At 40.8% G+C, this 21,140-nt stretch overlaps 1 protein-coding gene across 1 annotated transcript in view; it reads left to right on the top strand.

Moving 5' to 3' along the window:
- The window catches only part of LOC111329818 (ubiquitin carboxyl-terminal hydrolase 34-like), a 61,540-nt gene that overhangs the window by 20,332 nt on the left and 20,068 nt on the right, over positions 1-21,140 (top strand). The window contains exons 16-40 of the mRNA XM_088725217.1: positions 942-1,216; positions 2,223-2,377; positions 2,573-2,680; positions 3,227-3,326; positions 4,075-4,160; positions 4,251-4,321; positions 4,869-5,001; positions 6,417-6,665; positions 7,283-8,411; positions 9,221-9,345; positions 10,014-10,244; positions 10,703-10,761; positions 11,630-11,750; positions 12,420-12,509; positions 12,845-12,947; positions 13,619-13,788; positions 14,209-14,274; positions 15,090-15,236; positions 15,417-15,473; positions 15,851-15,928; positions 16,280-16,374; positions 16,895-17,064; positions 17,844-18,049; positions 19,447-19,747; positions 20,106-20,293. Of these exons, the coding sequence (XP_088581343.1) occupies positions 942-1,216; positions 2,223-2,377; positions 2,573-2,680; positions 3,227-3,326; positions 4,075-4,160; positions 4,251-4,321; positions 4,869-5,001; positions 6,417-6,665; positions 7,283-8,411; positions 9,221-9,345; positions 10,014-10,244; positions 10,703-10,761; positions 11,630-11,750; positions 12,420-12,509; positions 12,845-12,947; positions 13,619-13,788; positions 14,209-14,274; positions 15,090-15,236; positions 15,417-15,473; positions 15,851-15,928; positions 16,280-16,374; positions 16,895-17,064; positions 17,844-18,049; positions 19,447-19,747; positions 20,106-20,293 (4,513 nt within the window). The remainder of the gene's footprint in view (positions 1-941; positions 1,217-2,222; positions 2,378-2,572; positions 2,681-3,226; positions 3,327-4,074; positions 4,161-4,250; positions 4,322-4,868; positions 5,002-6,416; positions 6,666-7,282; positions 8,412-9,220; positions 9,346-10,013; positions 10,245-10,702; positions 10,762-11,629; positions 11,751-12,419; positions 12,510-12,844; positions 12,948-13,618; positions 13,789-14,208; positions 14,275-15,089; positions 15,237-15,416; positions 15,474-15,850; positions 15,929-16,279; positions 16,375-16,894; positions 17,065-17,843; positions 18,050-19,446; positions 19,748-20,105; positions 20,294-21,140) is intronic.

Genomic DNA, 21,140 nt, shown 5'->3' on the forward strand with positions numbered 1-21,140 from the left:
AGACGACCGGGAAATTTCTTCATTTATTGCAGAAAATAGAAACAGCAACACGATAACGCGCCAATTCCGGTCCGCTACGCATACTTCTGTCACGCAATCCCATAAATAAATATCCGCCAAATTCGCCCGCACTGAAATAATAGGGTGCCAAGTTCCTATTTTTCCTATTTTTTGGCCTTCCTCCTATTTTCTCCTATTTTTTTCATGAAATACCTAGTTTTTCCTATTTTTTTAGGGTTTTACTAGGTACACAGAAACATTTTGAAATATTTGAAATAAAATTGCAAATAAAATTGATAAATTCTACTAGAAACTGAAACTTCATGTCAAAAAAGACCAATTTGAAGCCTTTATGAGTGGTTTTCTTCTGAAACTAGTGCCCAGACTTTCTCAGTGCTTTTGATAACATGCAAGGGATTCTGGGAAGTTCACTTGCATGTATGTGCATTTACAATCTTGAAGTGGGGCTACAATGCATTATGGATGTATGTCATGGTACCTACTAAATATTAAAGCGTTGGGTTGTGGAACAGTTTCTTTTGGGAGTGTTAAGAGGATAGAACTCAAAGAAATCCTCCTATTTTTTTCCTATTTTTTTCCTATTTTGGGGTGAGAATTCCTATTTATTACCAATTTTTTGGCCACTGTCGTTCCTATTATCCTATTTTCTAAGTGTCATTTGTCACTTGACACCCTGAAATAACAATTTGGCGTGTTGATTAATAAATAACTTATGAGACGTTTTGTTGTGTAGTATCGCTGAGTATTTTTACTCGTTATTTGTATTTTGACTCACCCTACGGGCTCGTCAAAATACGGCACAACTCTTAAAAATACTCAGCGATCCAATAAGGTATATTTATGTAAATGGTTGGCATGTTCTTTTAGTGAACCTAAGTGTATTAAATTGACAACATTGTTGACTTTTTAAATTTTTCTAGGTCTGTTGTGATGTCCATTCAGTTGTTACCCAAATTGTTCAGCTCGTTCCAGCAGTTTGTATCCAGTGATCAAGGGCCTCATTGGGTGACCACATGGGCTAGCAGAGAACTGAACATGATGGAGCTCTTTTTTAACAACATAATTCAATATGAAGAAAGTGTCGCCAGGGGTGACAACACTAACGCGTCGTTGTACAGCTCAGTGGAAGAAGTGCAAGCTAGATTGCAGTTTCTGTCATCTGTGTTCTCTTGTGAGCTGTCTCCCCAGGATTTCAGTAAGCTTGAAATGTCTTCCTTTTACACTGAATTATTATGGCATATATCAACTGACTTGATGATGTAAATAAGCCACCGCAAAGAGTTTCAAAGCTGACTTACGAACATTAGTCCTTGGTCAGACGCTCAAAACGTCAGCTTGCAGACTCTTTACGGTGGCCAGTTTACATCACCAAGTCAGCTGATAAAACCAAAATGATCTTGTTATACTTCCCCACCGACACAGCAGCACAGTTTCTTTAGGAACGTACTACCTTTATTATGGCACATGGCCAAGCTGTAATTTTATAACTAGGGTTTGTACAGTGGTTGTAATCATAAATCTAGTAGAGCTTTTGTCGGCACTTCTCAGTTTCTTTTCCAATGATTTGTTTGTTGGTTTCTTTGTTAGTTCTGCAAGAAGTTGTTGTCATTTCCATCCTTTTGGTCTCTTCACTGTGCTTTATTATAAAATCGTGACAGGACAAAAATTGAATCTAAAGTTTAGTGCATAGCTGACGAGATATCTTGAAACCGATGTTTCCCATCTAGCCGAATGTTTCCATCTCACGAAGATACCAGGAGCATGGTTACCCGTGCTCCCCCCAGGACGGGATGGCATTTACTTATGCAGTGTAGATTAAAACCCCCATCCCCTCTCCCCCAGCATCTTTTATGAGCTCCTGGAGGTAGTCATAGATACAGTGAGAGTAGAGTACCACTACCTTTCTATGTCAACAATAAAGCAGAATTACCTGCTTAGGGCTTCAAACCAGAAATCTCATCACAGAGTCCAGGCCCCAGTTGTTCAAAGGGCGTACAATGCTATCCCGCGGATAAATCGCTATCCAGCGGATGAGCGTCAACGAATCGCACTATGCTATGCATTGGATAGAGATTTATCGAACGGATAATATTCTTATCCATCCTTCAAACAACTGAGCTCAGCACGCCTATCATGGAGGCAGCATTTTTCCTACGAGCACTTGAATGAAAGAATGTTCTCTTTACTCTTTTTTTTTTTAGGGTTGAGTGCTGGTCAAGTGGATGTGTTGTGGGATTGTCTGGTGTGCGATTCAGACAGTTCTGATGATACACTGGAGTGGTTTTTGCAGCAGGCACAAAGTAAAGAGTTTCATGCCCTGGATGTTTCTGCTCTGCAGTACATTTTGGCTAAGAAGGTAACTACCTGTACTCTGATATAATTATTACAAAAAAAATTGAGCATGTAAAGATGAAACAATTTTAATGTAATAGAAAAATCCGAGCCCCAGATGGGACTTGAACCCACGACCCTCCGTAATCTAGAGAAAAAAATTGTTTGTTGTATGAGGGATCTGCAGCACTAATGAAACTGGAATGCCAATCTTTCCTAGCTACCTTCTCTACCAGCTGAGAAGTTTTCCATGACAGGCCTCCACCTTCTGCAGCAACTCTACAAGATGTTCAAACATGCAGACGTAAAACCTTGCGATCCGACAAAGGTACAATGTTTTACGCGTGAGGTCATGTAAGCATGAAACACCGTTAGTGTGTTACTATCATTTTTGACAGTTTTCAGTAATTTGCTCTCTTCCTACTAAAAGTGAAAACGAACTATTTTATCCCAGAGGGCTTACGCATACGCAGTAATAATGATAGTTCGTGAGGCTATTGTCAAAAACATCACACTAGGTTCGAGCGAAGTTTCGCTGCATCGGCAACGATGCACGCTGTAATGATTTTTAACCTGTGAATATGATGTAAAAAGCTTCATGTCGAGTGAAAAATTAGGTGGGCGAAAATTATTTTTTATTTCTTCGTGTCATTCGTCTCAAAACTCGACTCGCGTCGAGCCTCGATCCCCAAAGTTTGCGAGAATCGAGTTTCAAGGGACTGTCAAAGTACTTTTGGTCAGTATTGTACAGTAGCATGGTAACGTATGTTCTTGTACATTCTAAAAGTTTCCGATTCTTATTTCTAAATATGTCAAAAGTAAAAATACCTGAAGTGTTCCTCATTTTTTGGATGAATATTGATGTCCCTTTTAGTTGTGTGGTATAGACCAGTTGTGGAATATAGCTGTGCAAGCAAAGTCCTCAGAGGTTAGCTGGGCTGCTATTACATATCTGAATTCACTGTACATAAATGGTAAGCCTGTCTTCTTTTTCTTCCGATACTTGTAAAGGTGGAGTGTTAGATATTTGTGTTTTAAGTTGAACATTACACGTGAGAATTGATATATTTTCTTCCACAAACACTGAGAAGAGGGAAGGCTTTGCTTTATCAGAAAATGAAGAGCTCAGAATTTCTCCTGGGTAAACACTTTTTCCTCCTTATGGTAACCTTTGATGAACAGGGATCTTATCTCAACGTCCAAGGTTGACTGTCCAAGGTTGACTGTGGGTATCAATTCATTAGAAGTTACAGTTAATATTACCGTTACTGGGTAAACATACAGTGATGGGAAAAGGTTGACTTGGAGAAGTGTAGGAAGTGACAGTACCACCTGAAACCATGTAAACATAGTCTGCGGGTTTCGTTCGGGGCATGTATTGCACGCGTTTTGCCCTTGCGATGAGCGAACGAAAAGCCAGACGAAACCGAAGACAAACGATTGCAAGTTCTTCCCTAATTCCCTTTCCTTTATCCATTGTCATGATTTGTTTTGTCGAGATTAAAAGCAAATTGTGAGAAACAGAAATTGTAGGCTTACGTTCGTGAACCGTGCAGGTACAACCGCGTTATGCCCGTGCCGATTTCCCATCGGTTTCAGGCGGCACTGCATGTATTTTTAAAGAAAGCTATTTAGAGTTTGAAGTGAGTTATGAAGGAATTTACAGTAACCTAGCAGGTATTTTTAATTAATGGATATTTGTTTTAATACTCATTACTTCAGCAAATGGTGGTGCTTTGAAGTTCGAAGACGAGTTTATTCAGAGGTGTATGAATATCATTGGGGGAGCTTCAAAGCAGTTGAACCAGGTGGAGTAGCTTTTATTCTATTTGTTTATTCATTTCTTAACTTGTTCAAAAGTTTTAACGGTGATGGATATGCTTAAATTTTCATTACAGGAACAGAACCTTCAGATAATGGAGAGGGGAATGCTTTTATTAAAGAGTCACATTGAGAGCTTTAAACGAAGGTTTGTTTGTCAGAGCAGTAGCGGTTGAATCTTTAACTCTACTGCTTGTAATTGAAAACTTTTTTCTCCTTAAATTAACTGAAGGTTTTTTTTAAAATATGTTTATCTGACAGTCGAATAATTTGAATGTCCACTTACATATCTACTTCGTTATCCTGCATGCGAAACACAACAGAGAATTCAAATTAAAATTTAACCAAACTGCCTAAAGCGCGGGAAAGCGTGGGCGACCAAATCGCAATTGGTTTAAGTTTTGCATCCAATTGGATGCGAGAGTGGCGCGAGTTTTCTGGACCAATCACAGAGCGAAGTAAGGCAAAACCAATGCAATTCAGGATTACTTTCGATAGTCATTTGAAAACTGCTTTGATTAAAAGGTGCTTAAAGCGTAATGGTTTTCATTGGCGAGGTACAAAGAAATACCCAATGCCTTTACAAGACTTTTAACTCCAGCCGCTTTTGATGTATCGGTTGGATAACTGTATTGAGCGTTGTTTGCTTTTTCTTCTTTTTTTTTCTCATTTTACACAATATTTTATTTTTGTAGGTTCGCATTTCATTTGCGTTTGTGGTGGCTGGAAGGAAGAGGTATCACTTGCCATCAGCAGATCACTCAGAGGCCCACAGAGAAGCACTATCCTATCCGAGTTCTTTGTCAACCCGCTGGCCTCTCAGACAAGGTAATTCACCGGACACACGTACGGCGTTAGGTTTTGAGTGGAAATAGACAGCTGAGGAGGATCCATACTACACTTTATTACACGACTCGGGCACTCAGAGGGCCAATAACTAAAATCAACCAATCAAAATGCTATATTGCCGGTCAATATTCTCTCAGTATTGGACCGGGCACTGTCCCGAATGGTCCCGAATGATACCGCACTTGTGTCTCTTTGAACTTCAGTCGTATAATAAATCTCTTATTAACCAAGCTTGCTCGGGACCGTACCGGAAGAATATCGGCCCTCGGTCTTTTTTGTACGGACCTCGCTGCGCTCGGTACGTACTGTCAAAACCTCGGGTCGATATTCTCCCAGTACGGCCCTCGCGCTTGGTTAATTAACAATTATTCCACGAGCGCGCGTTGAATATGAGATGATAGATAGCCAACTCGGCGCTACGCGCCTCGTTGGCTATAATCATCTCATATCCAACAAGCGCGAGTGGAATAATTGTTTTATTAAAAACGCCCCCAAGAAATTATTATTTTGTAAGAAGAAACTGGATTTTTTAGCTCCCTTTTGATCTTAAGCTGACGCGTACGCTTACCATATTTGTAGATTATGGTATATTGGCTGATATACCTTAATGGCTAAGCCAATAAAAAGTCTTGAATTGCATTATCGAATGATCCAGTTTTTAATAATAAGATATATGTAGTCGACGAAGCACCAAAAACTCAAACCCTAGTCTGAACTCATTCGAAGGGAAATACTTTTGTAAGGCTAAAATCAATTGCACTTTCATTAACACTGATGAGTTAGAGTTGAATTATCATTATAACATTCTTGGCCACTGGAGTGGGTAAGACGGGCTTCTCCTCAGATTTCAGTAGCCGGTTTTGATACTTCGTAACTTTATGGCAACTTTTTTGCGAGTAGCAAAGTTTCCTGTCAGTTTTTACGGCAGTGGAAGTGCAAAATGGTGTTACCGTTGGTCAGTTTGTGTAGCTATGCATTTGCGAAACGCATTGCCGGTCATTGTATGAACAACAGCCTTCATTCGGCGCGAAAATGTAGATGAACACTTGTCCGCAGACATTATCTGTTCCGAGAAGCGAACAGTTTTCTTAGAGAGAAGCTAGAAGAAAACTGTGAGCTTCGAGGAATAGATAATGTCCAAGGACAAATATACGAGCATATTTTCGCGCTAAATTGAGGAATACCACTTGGAGCATATTCGATCGCGCGCGGGTAAAAGTATGGGATAAATTACAAAACTGGATCATTTTTTAACTTTTTTATGGGTCTTGACAAAGTCGTAAACGTAAAAAAAAAAAAAAAAAAAATTGTTTAATACCAAAGCACAATGACCCCACGCCTGGTCAATCACGCATATTACTTAACTCTCATTTAATTCTTCGTGATAACGTTAGGGTACGTTCGAGATGAACTCGTCAGACCTTGTGGCGGACCTTCGTGCAGAGGTGACATTTTGGTGTCGACAGCTGCAGGACAAACTCAAGAAAGACACTCAGCTTGTTGACGGCTCTTCTCAACACACGCCCCTATCTCCCTTCTCCCCTCAGTTACATCCCCCTTTCAGGCTGATATCCCAGGGGCATGAACTGACGCCGGACTTGGATGAAAAAAGCCTTGCAGAAGTTGGCTTTAAAGATTTACAGGTGAAGTAGAAAGTCTTGTAATAGGAGTGTTGTTTTCTATTTTTATCTTTTAGTATTCAAGCCAAGATGGTTGCAAGGAGGCGGCTAGGACTATTATTACACACCCCCTCCTCCTAACATATGACACACCCCCCCTCCCCACGCCTACAATCGCAAATGCACCTGTAGCGATTTGTGGGATAGTCTCTTTTTTTTCTTTTTACTGAATTTCTCTAAACCCATCAGTGTTTAACTGAGTGCTTGGACTATTATTACACTTCCCCTCCTCCTCACATATGATGCATTCCCCCCCCCCCTTCCCACACCTACACTCACAAATGCACCTGTAGCGATTTGTGGGATAGTCTCTTTTTTTTCTTTTTACTGAATTTCTCTAAACCCATCAGTGTTTAACTGAGTGCTTGGACTATTATTACACACACCCTCCTCCTCACACATGACACCCCCCCCCCCTCCCCACACCTACACTCACAAATGCACCTATAACGATTTGTACGATAGTTGTTTTTTCGTTTTACTGAATTTCTCGAAATTCAATATAAATTCACATTTTTATTTATTTTTTTATTTTTAAACGCGTCAGTGTTAAAGTGAGTGCTATTTCATTGGTTTTGCAGCTTGTGTTTGTATCTGTTGGAGCTGTCAGGAGAGACAGACACCATGACAGTGCTTATATACCTTCTTCTTCTTTACCATCGCCGGAATGGAATTCCACACCTATGATCATTCTACTTCAAGAAGAATACTTTGATCAACTTTTCTTATTCTTAGAAGCTTTAGACGGCTTTATTGGCTCCAAGAGCAGCTCTTCTGCAAATCCCATAGGGGATTCTTCTCAGTTGTCCCCGGTATCCAAGAATGTAGTCGAAGCCTACAAGGCACAAGATGACGGTGAAGAAATGGACAGTGGGTGTGAAAACCAAGAAAAACCTCCGCTGCTTCCACTCATGGAAAGCCGAGTTGAATTTTTATGCGGTATAACTTGGGAGCTGTTGTTTCTCTTACCGACTAATCAAACCATTCTCAACAAGCTCAAGTATTTTGGTCGAGTTTTACACCAAGATCCCAAGCGAAGGGACACCAAGAGTGAGGAAGAACAAACAACAGAAAAAGTTCAGCCGGATAAGAAACTTTGGGATTCGTTATTAGATCCAAACTTCCCCCATAAACTTCTTTATTCTCTTCAAGTGATAGACTTAATACACAATTGTTCAAAGGAATCACAAACGCAGTTTTCGCCCACTTACTCACGTCTCAGCAGCGATTCTGATAACTCTGACAACGAGGAGGAAAAGGAAACGACAACCTCGCAAGTTCAGACAGCTTCGTGGGGACTGCAGTTTATCGAGTATAGAGGACTTGGTCACTTGTACACTATTCTTATGTCTGGTTGTTTGGAGGTCAGCGGGAACTGCCTATGGACACAGTGGAGGCAAGAATGTCTTGCGCACTTGTTGAAATTGATTTGTGAGTTTGGGACAATGAAACGAAGTAATGAGGACGACGATGAGGTGTTTGCGTCGGCAGAAAGTTTCACGAGTAATTCACAGATCCAGAAAAGAGACGGACAGTTTCGTGTACGGTACAAGAGTACTGACAAGGAGGAGGTGATCTGCATCAAGTGTTTGTCCTCTAATGTAATGTCTATTGTTGATGTGAACTCGCTACTTGAGAAATTACTACACATTTCTCATCAAGCAACTTTACCAATCCACGGAAGCCAGAATAGAGCCAGTGGAGGGGAGGGTGAGTCTTATTTTCAGCAGTTTCAGTTAGATTTCCCTACACATGATATTCCCCTTCTGCAAATGATAAATTTCCCACACCATTGTCTCAATGCCAGTTAATGTTATCCTTATATATATGGAGACTGCTGTACGTGGTTGGAATCGGCCATTTGCGATATATTAAAATTCGAACATGGCTTCGAGGCAAGGAGGCGCAAAAACAAAAGAAATTGATCATTCATCTCTCAACTTCGGTGTGATTTCTTTTTTTTGTATTCCCTTAAGCCTCGGAGCCAAGTTTCAATTGTAATATATCGGAAATGACCTATTTAGAAGGAAAGATCAATCACGTGACCGTCAGGGGCGATAATTGGGAAGAAGTGGGGTTTGATTCAGAAAACACAATATCTTTTTCTATTTTCTATGTGATTACAATTTTTTTTAATTAATCTACGCTAAACAAGTTATGATATGTTAAAGAATCTCCCCTCTCTGGAACTGCTACTGACTGTTATTGGTCATGTCGACAAGGCGACCGGAAGTTATCTTCTGTGTCTCCTGACTCTGATGGTGACTTCAGCGTGGGTTGTTTTTTTTTTTTCAACGTCATGTGAAAATGGGAATAAGAACTTAGTGCCAAGTGGCTCTTGTCCACTGTTTCCAGGTTGAATTGGAATTTGGAATGTTGCTAAGGGAAGTTCATGTAAAAACTTTTTTTTAACTTGCTTGTCAACTGATCTGATTCAGCATCCTTTCGACACCACTTTGTAAACTTGATTGTCTGGTGAACATGATTTCATTACTTATTCTGTGGTTTTTTTCGTCTAGTGGTTCATCACGCTGTATCGTTGCTTGTGTCGGCGGCGTTTACTGATGGTACTGTCAGGAGCTCCCTTCTTCAGCAAAGTAACTTCAAACCTTGGCTTCAGCAGCTAGTGCTTTTAGCTAAAGAGGTAAGGCTCAAGTCTCTTGTTGTGTCAGTGTTTGTCAATGTCAACGCAGCTAGTCAGAACAGAGGAAAGAATAGTACAGAGGGGAAAGAAACCATGAGTTTAATGTGTTTTTTTTTTCTCTTAAGTGTCCTATAAATACCCAAATGAATACGCGACTTTACTAATACTGGGGTCAAAATGAACGCTGGGATTGGCCAGCCCTGTACCAGGTTACCAGTTCTGGCCCTGCATCTCACGCAACATCAACAACAAGTCGTCACTCCAATCAAAGTCGTCACTCGTGTATTGCAGAGCCTGATTAGAACATGCTTTCTGGGGAACGAGACAGACTCTTTTGAGGTTCCCTCATCCAACTTTTCCTCCCAGCCTTCTGTGGAGACGGAAAATGACATGTAACACCTGTTGAAAAGGCATATGAAAAGTTGAAAACGGCCACGAGGGAGGGGAGGGGAGGGGAGGGGAGGGGAGGAGAAGAAGATGGTGGAAAGTCTTGAACGTGCAACAATCATCCCCAGTAGGCTATTCATGCTTGTCAGCGAATAGACCTTAATTATATCACGAGGGAGGGAGGGGAGGGTGAAGGAGGATCGGAAGTCTTGAACGTGTAACAGCCACCCCTAGGAGACCATTCATGCACTTCAGCTAATCAATTATTTTGCAACTTTCAGCCAAGTGTACGATTTGAAGCGTGCCGTGGACTCTACAGACTGAGCCTGATCAAAGAGAACTCCTGCCTCACACAGCTGATGGATGCTTTGTTGGACTCTCTGCCTTTAGCGCAATCCCTTCAATCAAGAGAAAATCCAAACGGACGGCGACAAGAGCCCACTGCACGGGAATACTTTTCTATTTTGTGTCGACTCGTGGATGGCCTCCCCACAGTGGAAGACGGTCAAAAGGTATGCTCCACATTTACTTTCGTGTCCAACTACTCCAGGAAAGAAAGGTGTCTCCAGTTTGCCTCGATAAAGGCGAGTGTGACGTTCAATAGAAAGAAAAAAGAAGTGAATAATAATAGTTTCGTTATCGTGCGATCGCCTAACGCCTTTTGACTGTGTACAGTTAAATACATTTTAAGGAATTCCCACTTTGGGTCAGTGTCAGTATCTAGGCAACTGAACACCCACCCCTCCCCTAACTCAGTATCTGTCAACCGAGGGGGGGGGGGGGAGTAGATGCGTAGTTGCTCAGATACCTACATCTGTCCGTTATTTGTTACATGAATGAAAAGTTATGAATTTTTTAAGGGAGCAATGTATTTAGGGTAACAATGTTTCGATGTATCGCTGCTTCAAATTTAACATGCTGGAGAAAAATGAGCGTAGTTTTTCCAAACTGTAATTTCTTTTTTTCTCAGGGCCACGAGGTTGACTTGGACTCCCTGGCCAAACTTCTGGCCAAATACATACGAGATTGGTGAGTATGAAAAACGTTTTGATATGATTTGTCTCCCAGGAGGCACTCGAACCCTGTTGCTCTAACATAAAAAAACTATTTTACAAAAATAAGAGGCTAGAGTCTAATTCTGTTAAAGAAGTATATGTTGAACTGGTTAAATGAACCACAGCTTATGGCGTCAATTCCCAAACTAAGGGGTAACAATTTTGTTGTGAAAGAATGCTCAAAAACTCGACAACCGAAACAAAACAACAACAACAACAAAAATTCCGCGAAAGTGTCGACGTCTATTTGCAATGTGAAGTGTAAGTGTGTGAACATAGTGGACTCATTTTGTGAAATCACGCGCGCCGCACTTGAAGACAAAAAAAAGTATACGAGTGGGAGGGGGAGGGGGAACAAGAGAAAAATTGTGGTTTGAAATATAATAATGTGAAATTTTCCACAGCCCTGTAAGGAGGAGAAACCTGTGGCATATAGAGACGAAACTGTCAGAGTCAGAATAAATGAAAACAGTTCGTTGTACAGCAAGTCGTTGTGAACGGTGAACGGCGCACGGCTGCGTTCAAACCTTGAATAAGCCCTACAGTCCAGTAAAAACTGTGTGAGAATTCACTCTCTTCTCGTTAGTATTAGTTTGCATATTCTCCCTACAATTCTTTACTGGTTCCCCCATGGTATCAAGAGGAAGAACTTGTTGAACAATCAAGAGCTTCTGAAGTTGGGGATCAGTTTCTTCATTCTTATGACCCGAAGGGTCAAGACTCCCATCCCCTGTTTCGCAACACAGACCAATTTAGGTGCAAATAAGGTGGCTCCCCCTATCCTTCCGTCATGCAATTCTATCTCAATCGTTTAAAGTAATGATTTTCTCTTTCACTCACAGCCAACCGTTCACCAAGCAGAAATATGGCAGCCATGAAAATGAAGGTCTTAGTGGAATGTTGAAACTCTGCACTGCTGTAATGAGACACGACCCGTCATTCAAGATGTCACCTGATGGTTTGGTAAGTGATTTTTGGATAGTTTCTTGCTTTTGTTTTGTTTTGTTTTGTTTTTTTCAGATATTTATTTCTTTATTTCTTTATGAGTTTTTAAATGTGTGTTTATTTATTTATTTATTTATTTATTTATTCTGTGTGTGTCGTTTCTTTATCATGAGTACCCATAATGTTCGAAATGGCCAAATTTTGCTGCAACAGAAAACATGAATTTCCACTGACGACAATTTGTTCTGTCAGATGGTAGTTGTGTGCTTATGAGGTCTTTCCTGATTTGTATTCATTTCATTCGATTGTTAGTTGGTTTTTGCATTTCTTGAGTATGAAGCAACAATCGGTCACAAAATTGTTGACACATTGACCCTTTCAACCCCCCAGTTATACCTCTTTTTGCCTAATTAAGTTCACCTACTCACCCTCTCTTTCCCCCACCGTGATTCCATGAAGTTTTTGTTACTTACAGGCAGCAGTGAACAGGGGTGGGGTAGGGGGTCTTGTCAATGATGTGGAGTGTGGCAGAAATAGGAGTGTTCATTTTACACACCAATAAAACTCTTCAAACGTGATGTGTCAACTAATTGTGACACTGATGGTTGTTTTTTTTTATTGGAGATGATATTATCGTGAACTTTCGGAGTCGCCTGACGTTGAATTATTTATGCCGTTTGTTTCCAGGAGTTTCTGCGAGATGTGTTCCGTTCCTGTCTGTTTTCTCTACCAGAAGATTGTTGTGATGAGAGGGATTTGCCACTCTGCAAATCCAAGGTAAACATGTCATGAAATACTCTACTGTGTTTTGGGAAATTGATTACGTAAGGTAGATTGAAAGATTGTAACTAGTTTTGACTCTTCGTTTGGAGGGAGAGCATTTTACTACTTACGTTTGTTTTAAAGATATTTCGTTTTGATTTACTTCTTCCACGTTTTTTGTTTGAAGCTTACGTTAACGCACAGTAGCTCTAGTAAGGATTGTTGGGCGATGAAGTATCCTATTGTGTGTAGCGGCCAGTAATTAAAGCCATAGAGCTTCGGGATGAATTTTGTTTCTACAATATTGCAGCAACGTCCACATTGTAACTTATGCTCTGTTTGTATTGAAGCTGGCTAGGGGTGCGGCCTTCGATCTTCTTCTGGAGATGGCTCGAGGCTGCCAAGACAACTTCCTTGAACTTCAGAAACTGTTGATGAAACATCACAGCTCTGGTAAGAGTTTGCAATAGTTGTATATAATCGTTCGTAATGAATCAGTAGGCCAGAAATTTACCTTCTTCCTTTCTATCATAGCGCAAAAACACTGCGTTGGCATCAACCTCTAGCAGTATGCGGAATGTTTGTAACATGAACCACGTTTAGAGCAGCTTTAAGTCATCTATAGATCAGTGGTAAAGAAAAATAACAAATCGCAGTCATAGATGCGAGTACGGTGGAGATCACTGTGAATTTGTTTTCCGTCAATACGTCAGGTAGACGCTATCGCTTTATGGTTAGCGTGCGACACTCTGGATCTAGGATTCTTTGGTTTTAGCCCTCGACAGGTCATATTGCAGTTTTCTTTCCCCGGGGCAAAGACCCTTTTTCGGGCAATAGCGTCCTTCATTCTAGAGATAAATGGGTACTGTGATAAATCTCTATGCGCATGTTCCGTGCACACGAAATACCGCTGATCACTACGGGTACTGGTGTTTTCTCATGGAAGCTTGGTGAAGTGCTGGTTTTAATCAGCAATGGACCAGAATTCTATTCGGGAGGAGAAGCAATACTCCCCGTCCCTTCAGTCTACAGAAACTTGAGCAAGCTCCAGCGTAAAGGGAATCTGAGCACGAGTGAGTTAACTCACCAGCTGATAATTTGATCCAGTTTCTTTCTGTTTATAGATGGTAGAAAACGTTCCTCTTACGGCTGGCATTACTGGCCTCATGATAATGGCCGTTCACCGTGTGGGCTGGTAGGAATGATCAATTTGGGAGCCACGTGTTACATGGCCTCCTGCATGCAGCAGTTGTACATGATGCCACAAGCCAGGGCCGCTATTCTGAACTCCAGGGTGAGTTTTACTAACCCTTTACACCCTTGCATCAGTATGCATATCTTTTTTACATTTCCTAGTACAACAACCAAACTACCTACAGCGCGGGTATACGCGGGCAACCAAGCGCGGGAAAACGCGGGCAACCAATTCGTAATTGGTTTTAATTGTACATCTGATTGGTCAAGAAAGTGGCGCGAGTTACCTAGACCAATCAAAGAGCGATGTAAAGCGAAACCAAAGCAATCCCGGATGACTTTCGACACTCAGTTGAAAATGCTTTGTATAAAAAGATTTAGAATGAAGTTTGTATCCCCCTAAGATTTCGTTTGTCAACAAGTCATCTGTTTGAAATCCGGAATATGCTGTGAGCAACTCAGTGAAATAAAGCATTTAGTCATCTTCATTAATGCACTAACACTTTTCATCGTCTCTTAGATCATCAGCGATGTTAAACATGAGGTACTCATGCGTGAAATGCAAAGGATGTTTTGTTTCTTAATGGTGAGTGGAATTTAGGTTAAAGAATTTTAATTGATGCCTGCGACATGGTGGCCAATTGCTTACCCTTGTTGCGCTTGACTCCGGATCAAAATATCCGGCTTCTACCCCGGGATGGATCATTGTGTTATGCTTTCATGGCACAGAACACTCGCGTTGTCTCCCATCTCGTAAAGTAAGTGAACGGGTACAGGTGAACTTTGTTTCAACGCAACCCCTGCCTGTTATAGAGTGCACAGCGGTCAAACGTCTGCGCATGTGCGAACGTAGTAATGACTAGGTGGCGTGCTTGCAGGCTGTCAGAACCAAGTTATCTTACACGAGTTACAAACAACCACTCAAGTCAGTAAGTCACGGTGTTTTAGAAACGTGTAGCTCTCTTGGCAAAGCTCAAAACAGAATGCTTAATTAACAGGTACTCGTGCTTAAATCAGCTTTGTGTTTGAATAGTCTCGAATATTCCTTTTCCCTACTTTTGTTTCCTTTTACATATTTTTATCGACGTTTCAATTATCTTTTACTTATTTAGCGAGAGAGAATGGGATGCTTCTTATGTTATGTTATGTGGGGTGGCGTTCCGTGAAGCGTTACTCCAGGAAGATCGAAGTTCTGGAAAAAATATACGTTTGAATGTATTGGGAAAGTTAATTTTTTTCGAAAATATAACGCCTATTTTTGTCTCTTTTTCTGACCACTGACTTCGATAGAGAACTCTCTGCAAAAAGAATAATTTTTCCTTGGGCTACGAGAAGAGTCCGTGAAATTTCGCGCCAAAGGCTGTCAAATAAGATCTTATTTCTCGTCCTTTTTAACCATAGGCGAGTGAAAGAAAGGCATACAACCCTAAAACCTTCTGCCGAACATACACTATGGACAAACAGCCTCTTAACACTGGAGAACAGAAAGACATGACGGAATTCTTCACAGACCTGATTGGCAAAATAGAAGAAATGTCACCGACACTGGTAAGAAATTTAATGCAATTTGTGGCTCATATTAGGCGCTACTTTCAGGCAGACTCAGAATCCGGAGATCCTGGGTTCGAGTCTCACTGATTATTGGGAAAATTGTCCAGTGAAACTCCTCGCTGTTTAAATCATCTTGAAGTCTTCTGATGTATTTGTCTTAATCATTTTGTTTTGCAGAAACTCTTGGTGAGAGATTTGTTCTGTGGAGAGATCAGCAACAATGTGGTGTCACTGGTGAGAAAACGTATTTACCAGAAATTGATTTGCCTGGCGGGCCGGGATAATTAAGTGGTGTGGCATAAGTGACCTTACCAACCGCAAGCTCCCGTGCTTTATATCATGGTTTGAAAGGCAACATGGTTCCTGAATTTAGTTCTTTAGTTTCCATGTTAAAAGATCGAAGGAAGGGTGGTCCATGTCTTGCTGTGATTGTGTTAACTTGATACGTAAAAGTTTATGAAAATCCTGTTATAAGTATAATCCTTTGTTTTGCATGGCAAGCACTCTTCGAGTCCCGTCTGAGGCTAATGTGAGTGTAGGTATTTTTATATGATGGCCTAGTTTTTGTGGTGGATCTCCCACTGAAAGATTTTGTGTTCTTCCATTTCTAGGACTGCTCACACGTCAGTAAGACTAGAGAAGAATTTTATTCTGTGCGGTGCACTGTGGCAGACATGAAGAGCCTTTATGTAAGAATATGTTTTGTTTTGTGACATCTTTCCTCTCCTTACGTCTCCCTTTTCGTATTAGATGAAACCTAAACCAAAACCAAAACCAAACTTATCGCAACGGCCAATCAAGTGGTGCCAATAAGAACTCTAGTTGGAAAAAAAAATAAAAATGTTTGAAGCGCGGGAAAACACGAGAGACCAAGCTGCGATTTGTTTTGGTCTTTTTAAATCGGATTACATTCTACTACATTAGCCGAGAAAGTGGCCCGAGTTCTCTGGACCAATCACAGAGCGAAGTAAATTAAAGATTAAGCAATCACAATATACGTTCGACACTCAATTGCAAATTGCTCCTTATTTTGGTGTCAGGAATCATTGGACGAGGTGACGATTAAAGACACGCTGGACGGAGATAACATGTACACCTGCTCGCAATGTGGAAAGAAAGTCAGGGCAGAGAAAAGGTGAGCGAAATACGGTCGGCAGAGGAAGGAAATTTTTACCAAGGGTATTCAAAACTGAATAATTAGGTTTTATCAGCTGCATTTGTAATCTAAAATGGCCATCGTAGAGACCACTGCAGCCGACGTTTGGAGCGTAAGCTTCGTCTGAGTGAATGGATGCATTTACACACAGAAAGATGGAGCTACGCTAATCAAGGGAACATGGCAACGTAAAAACACAAGAATAAATTAGTTGAATGAAAAGCGGTTGTTGAAACAATGGGGTTAGGAGTACTGATGCGAAAGATTAATTTTGTTCTAGAGTTTTGCCTCTGAAGCTTCCCTGTTTTGTTAATTTGTTATTTATAAATGAAGTCATGCGATTTTAAGGAGGAATGAGTGAGCGGAGAAAACTAATAACTTTAGAGCAGAGCTTTACAAAAACTAATTATTATGTAGTCTAAATGAGGCGTGGCAGCGAAGCCTTTATATCGCTAAGGTTCTGACAAGTCAACAGTGCTACTAATTTTGTCTTACGTAGGGCGTGTTTTCAAGTTCTTCCGCGGATTCTTTGTTTCAACACTATGCGTTATGCGTTCAACATGGTGACTATGATGAAAGAGAAAGTGAATACACACTTCTCATTTCCCCTTCAACTTAACATGGCTCCGTACACTGAGGAATTTCTGATGGGAGACAAACAAGATCAAGGTAAATTGTGAACTGTGGTCGCAACTGTTTCCATTTTTTTGCTGTTGCTGTTGCATTTTTTTTGCTTGTTTGCTTGCAGAGGGATAGAGAGTGGAGAGAGTCTGGCTGTTTGTAATAAAACTCTAAGGTGTACAATTCTTCGTTATAATGGTCCATCTTTGTCATAGAAAGCGGCGGTTTCTTTCCTTTTCAGCTAGGCCCACCGACGTATCATATACTTAGTCACGGTGATATAAAATTTTCCCCAGAGGCCGAATAAATTCAATTTAACGTTGATTCTGGATATTCGAGTTTCCAGATGGGATTGAACCCACGACCCTCCGTGATCTAGTCGGATGCTCTAACCACTGAGCTACAGGAGACTCTATGGTGAGCAAGGGTCAATTAGTGGGTATTGACTGGAACCGCATCACGCGGCTACACAGCCAAACATCAGCTAGCGCATAGAAGCTCACTAACAGCATCACGCTGTCACATTAAAGCATCACATGCATTAAAGCATCACATGCAGCCAACCAGCCCCTAAAGTGAGCATGTTAAGATGAAATAAACAATTTTTAATATAAGAGAGAAATCGAGTTTCCATCTGGAAACTCGATTTTTCTCGTTTATTAAAAATTGTTTATTTCATCTTTACATTCTGGATATTGTTTTGCTTTGAAGATAGAATGATCCTTTTCAACAAACGCATTAGCTTAGCTCATATTGCGGCTACTGATCTGATAAAACGGTTAGCATAATGAAATCTTTGATGTATGATTTCACTCTTCCCCCGTTAGACCCTCAACTCGATCTTAGCTACTGGTATCAGTTGATAGGAGTTGTGGTTCACACTGGCACAGCAGAAGGGGGGCACTACTACAGCTTCATACTAGACCGGTCCTCCCCCCAGGGGCGTGATCAGTGGTTCCTGTTCAACGACGCAGAAGTGAAACCATTCGATCCAGCACAGATCGCGGCCGAGTGCTTTGGCGGCGAAATGACGGTAACACTTAACAAGGCGTTGTTTTTGTTTTTCTTTCTTTTTCTCAAACAATGTTAAAACAGTATATACCGTGTACAATGAATGAGCAAGAAGACGAACCTATTCTGTCTGGTTCAAGTAAAGAAAAGTGTCCGAGTAATCTTTAGTAGAGATATCAACCAACCGTTGTCGGCCACAGCAGCCTGAATTTGAACTCTGCTAAGTTTGATTTCGGTGCTCACCTCGACTAATTAGCAAACGGGTTCTATGTAGCTGTGTGTCAGTTCATTTATAGATCGCAGGTGACGTCGAAATGTGTTAAGAACAAGAGAGCGGCGCAAAAGGTACAGCCCAGTGTTACACTGATGGTCTTATCATCTTTTGACGTCTTCCGTGATCTATTACTCGGCAAAGGGAACAATGGCTGTGCGCATGCGTTATAAATGACCAAACTTGACGTTGTCTGGAGAACGTGAACGTGGACGGCTAATTTTATTCAGGTGATTTGGTGATATCAACTAAGTTAAAATTGTAAATTGGCCACCGTAAAGGGTTAAAAAGCTGATGTTTCGAGTGTTAGCCCCTCGTCAGAGCGAATGGCGAAGGGCTAACGCTCGAAATGTCAGTTTTTTAACTCTTTACGGTGGCCAATTTACAATTTCAACTTAGTTGATAAAACCAAATTGCCTTGTTACCCCCACCGACGCAGCACCACAGTTTCTTTAGAAACTTCCCCCCTGAATAATTTTATTTAGTTTTGTTTTATTTAAGTTTTGACATTTAGAGAAAAAAAGGTAATGACTTTAGAGTATGGCGAGATTCGTGGGTTAAATACAAGTTCTTTTTTTTTTTGGCTACTTTATATCATAAAGTAGCAAAATTTTGTTGATGTTGACGGCAGCTATGCGTCTGACCTCCAATAGATCATAAATAAGAATTAATCAAAATTCTTGGGCAATTACATTTAAATCAAAGAAAGAAAAAATTATCTTACTATTTTTGTTGTTAATCCAGTTTGTTGGCATTGCTATCATCATTACACTTAAACTAAATATATATCTTATTAACCAAGCGCGAGGGCCGTACTGGGAGAATATCGGCCCGAGGTCTTGACAGTACGGACCTCGCTCGTTCAAAAAAGACCGAGGGCCAATATTCTTCCAGTACGGTCCCGAGCAAGCTTGGTTAGTAATAGATTTATTATACGACTGAAGTTCAAAGGGACGCAAGTGCGGTATCATTCGGGACCATTCGGGACAGTGCCCGGTCCAATACTCAGAGAATATTGACCGGCAATAGAGCATTTTGATTGGTTGATTTTAGTTGATGGCCCTCTGACTGCCCGAGTCGTGTAATAAATATTGTTATTGAAATGGAAGATGTAGCAACTTTAAATTTGCCAAATGTCTTCTTAACAGACGAAGACCTATGATGCAGTGACAGAAAAGTTTATGGATTTTTCGTTCGAGAAGACTCACAGCGCCTACATGTTGTTCTACGAACGGTGCGATCCTAATGAGAAGGAATTACTGGCGGAGACGCCAAACATAGAGTTAAGCCAAGAGCTGGCTGATTGGATTTGGCACGACAACATTCAGTTCTTGCACGACAAACACGTGTTTGACACGACATACTTCAACTTCATGTGGCTTATATGCAGCAACATTGCTCCCTCGGTTGCAGATTCCAAGGAGGTTGTGCTGTCCAATGTCAGGCTGGGTAATTATGCTTGTGGCTTGTGTTAGTAGCTCAGCAGGTGTAGAGTGCTTGAGTGAGGAGGGATGGGAAACCGTGTATTGTATGGGTCATTTTTTTTTTTTTAGCAAAAAATAAGTATTTACAGGAATGGTGATTTTGCATCGATTGTGTCATCTGCAAAGTGCTTGATGATGCAGAACCATAATCGCCTAGTGCTTGTTATCAAACAGATCACATCGGAATGATCAACAGTCACGGAAGATACAGTAGCAAATTTTTGTTTCCCAACAATCTTTAACTACAAATTCAGTGCCACTCAGTCAAAGTTAAGAAAATATTCCGACAGTTAGTAGTTTGAAACGAGAACTTGTTTTACCAGGAACATCATTCTTGTTGGAAACACTCGTCCACGCCAAGGAAAAACTGCTGATCAAGAACTGGGCGGACCTATTGCTGTCTCAATATGAACAGTCATCAGATGTCTGTGAGTGGTTTCTGGAGACACTAAGCAGTGAGGAATGGTTACTTCAGGTGCTGGTCAAGTGCCCCATACAAAGTGTTCGGCACGTAAGTGACAGTGAATTAGTAATATAGACCACTTTCATAAATGGCTGCCGGATTAACATTCTTTTGTTTAAATTTAAATTAGCCCTACTGGCCTCGTTCTCCAGTAAAAAATTCAAAAGAATACATTATCTCAAGCGAGGCCAGTAGGGCTACTTTAAATTTAAACAAAAGAATATTTATACGGCAGCCATTTATGAAAGTGGTCTATAGGAACTGTATTGGGGACCAATGGTCGTTTATCGCCTGGGAATCACAAGGTTTTCTGGGGAAAATGAGAGGAGAGTCAACCCCACCCACACCCCCCCCCCTTCCCTCTTGCAGGCGATATATAATGACGGGTCCAATAGTTACTTTGTAACTGTATTGTGATTAGTCCCAGGCCCGGAACTGAGGTGAAAATCAAACTCAGTCACTTCTGAGGGATCAAACCCTAGCTAGTCAGTTTCAAAAAAACCAAAACTTATCAAAAAAAAAAATAAAACAAGCTTGTTTCCATAATCAAATGTTTTTCATAGCTTATCCGACGTTTATACCCCTCCTAAACCGAATGTTAGACTGCAGTATTTAGTTGGATAACACTGTAGTTTGCATTTACCCATTCTCATTTGTTGTAGAGGATTATTAGTTCGGTCTTCCTTTCTGAGATGAATATGATAAATCAATTTATTAGGTAGTTATAACGCCACGAACTTGTCAAGAATACATTGCCTCAAAGATTTAGAAGAAAAATGTATTGCTTAAGTGTCTAAAGATGGAATTTGTTGTAAGAATTTTTCCTTTTTTTTCCGTTAAGATCCCCTATTCATCATCCTTTCGTGACCGAAACCCTCTCCCTGTTATTAAAATT

This window comes from Stylophora pistillata, chromosome 6, assembly GCF_964205215.1.
Source record: "Stylophora pistillata chromosome 6, jaStyPist1.2, whole genome shotgun sequence".
NCBI lineage: Eukaryota > Metazoa > Cnidaria > Anthozoa > Scleractinia > Pocilloporidae > Stylophora > Stylophora pistillata.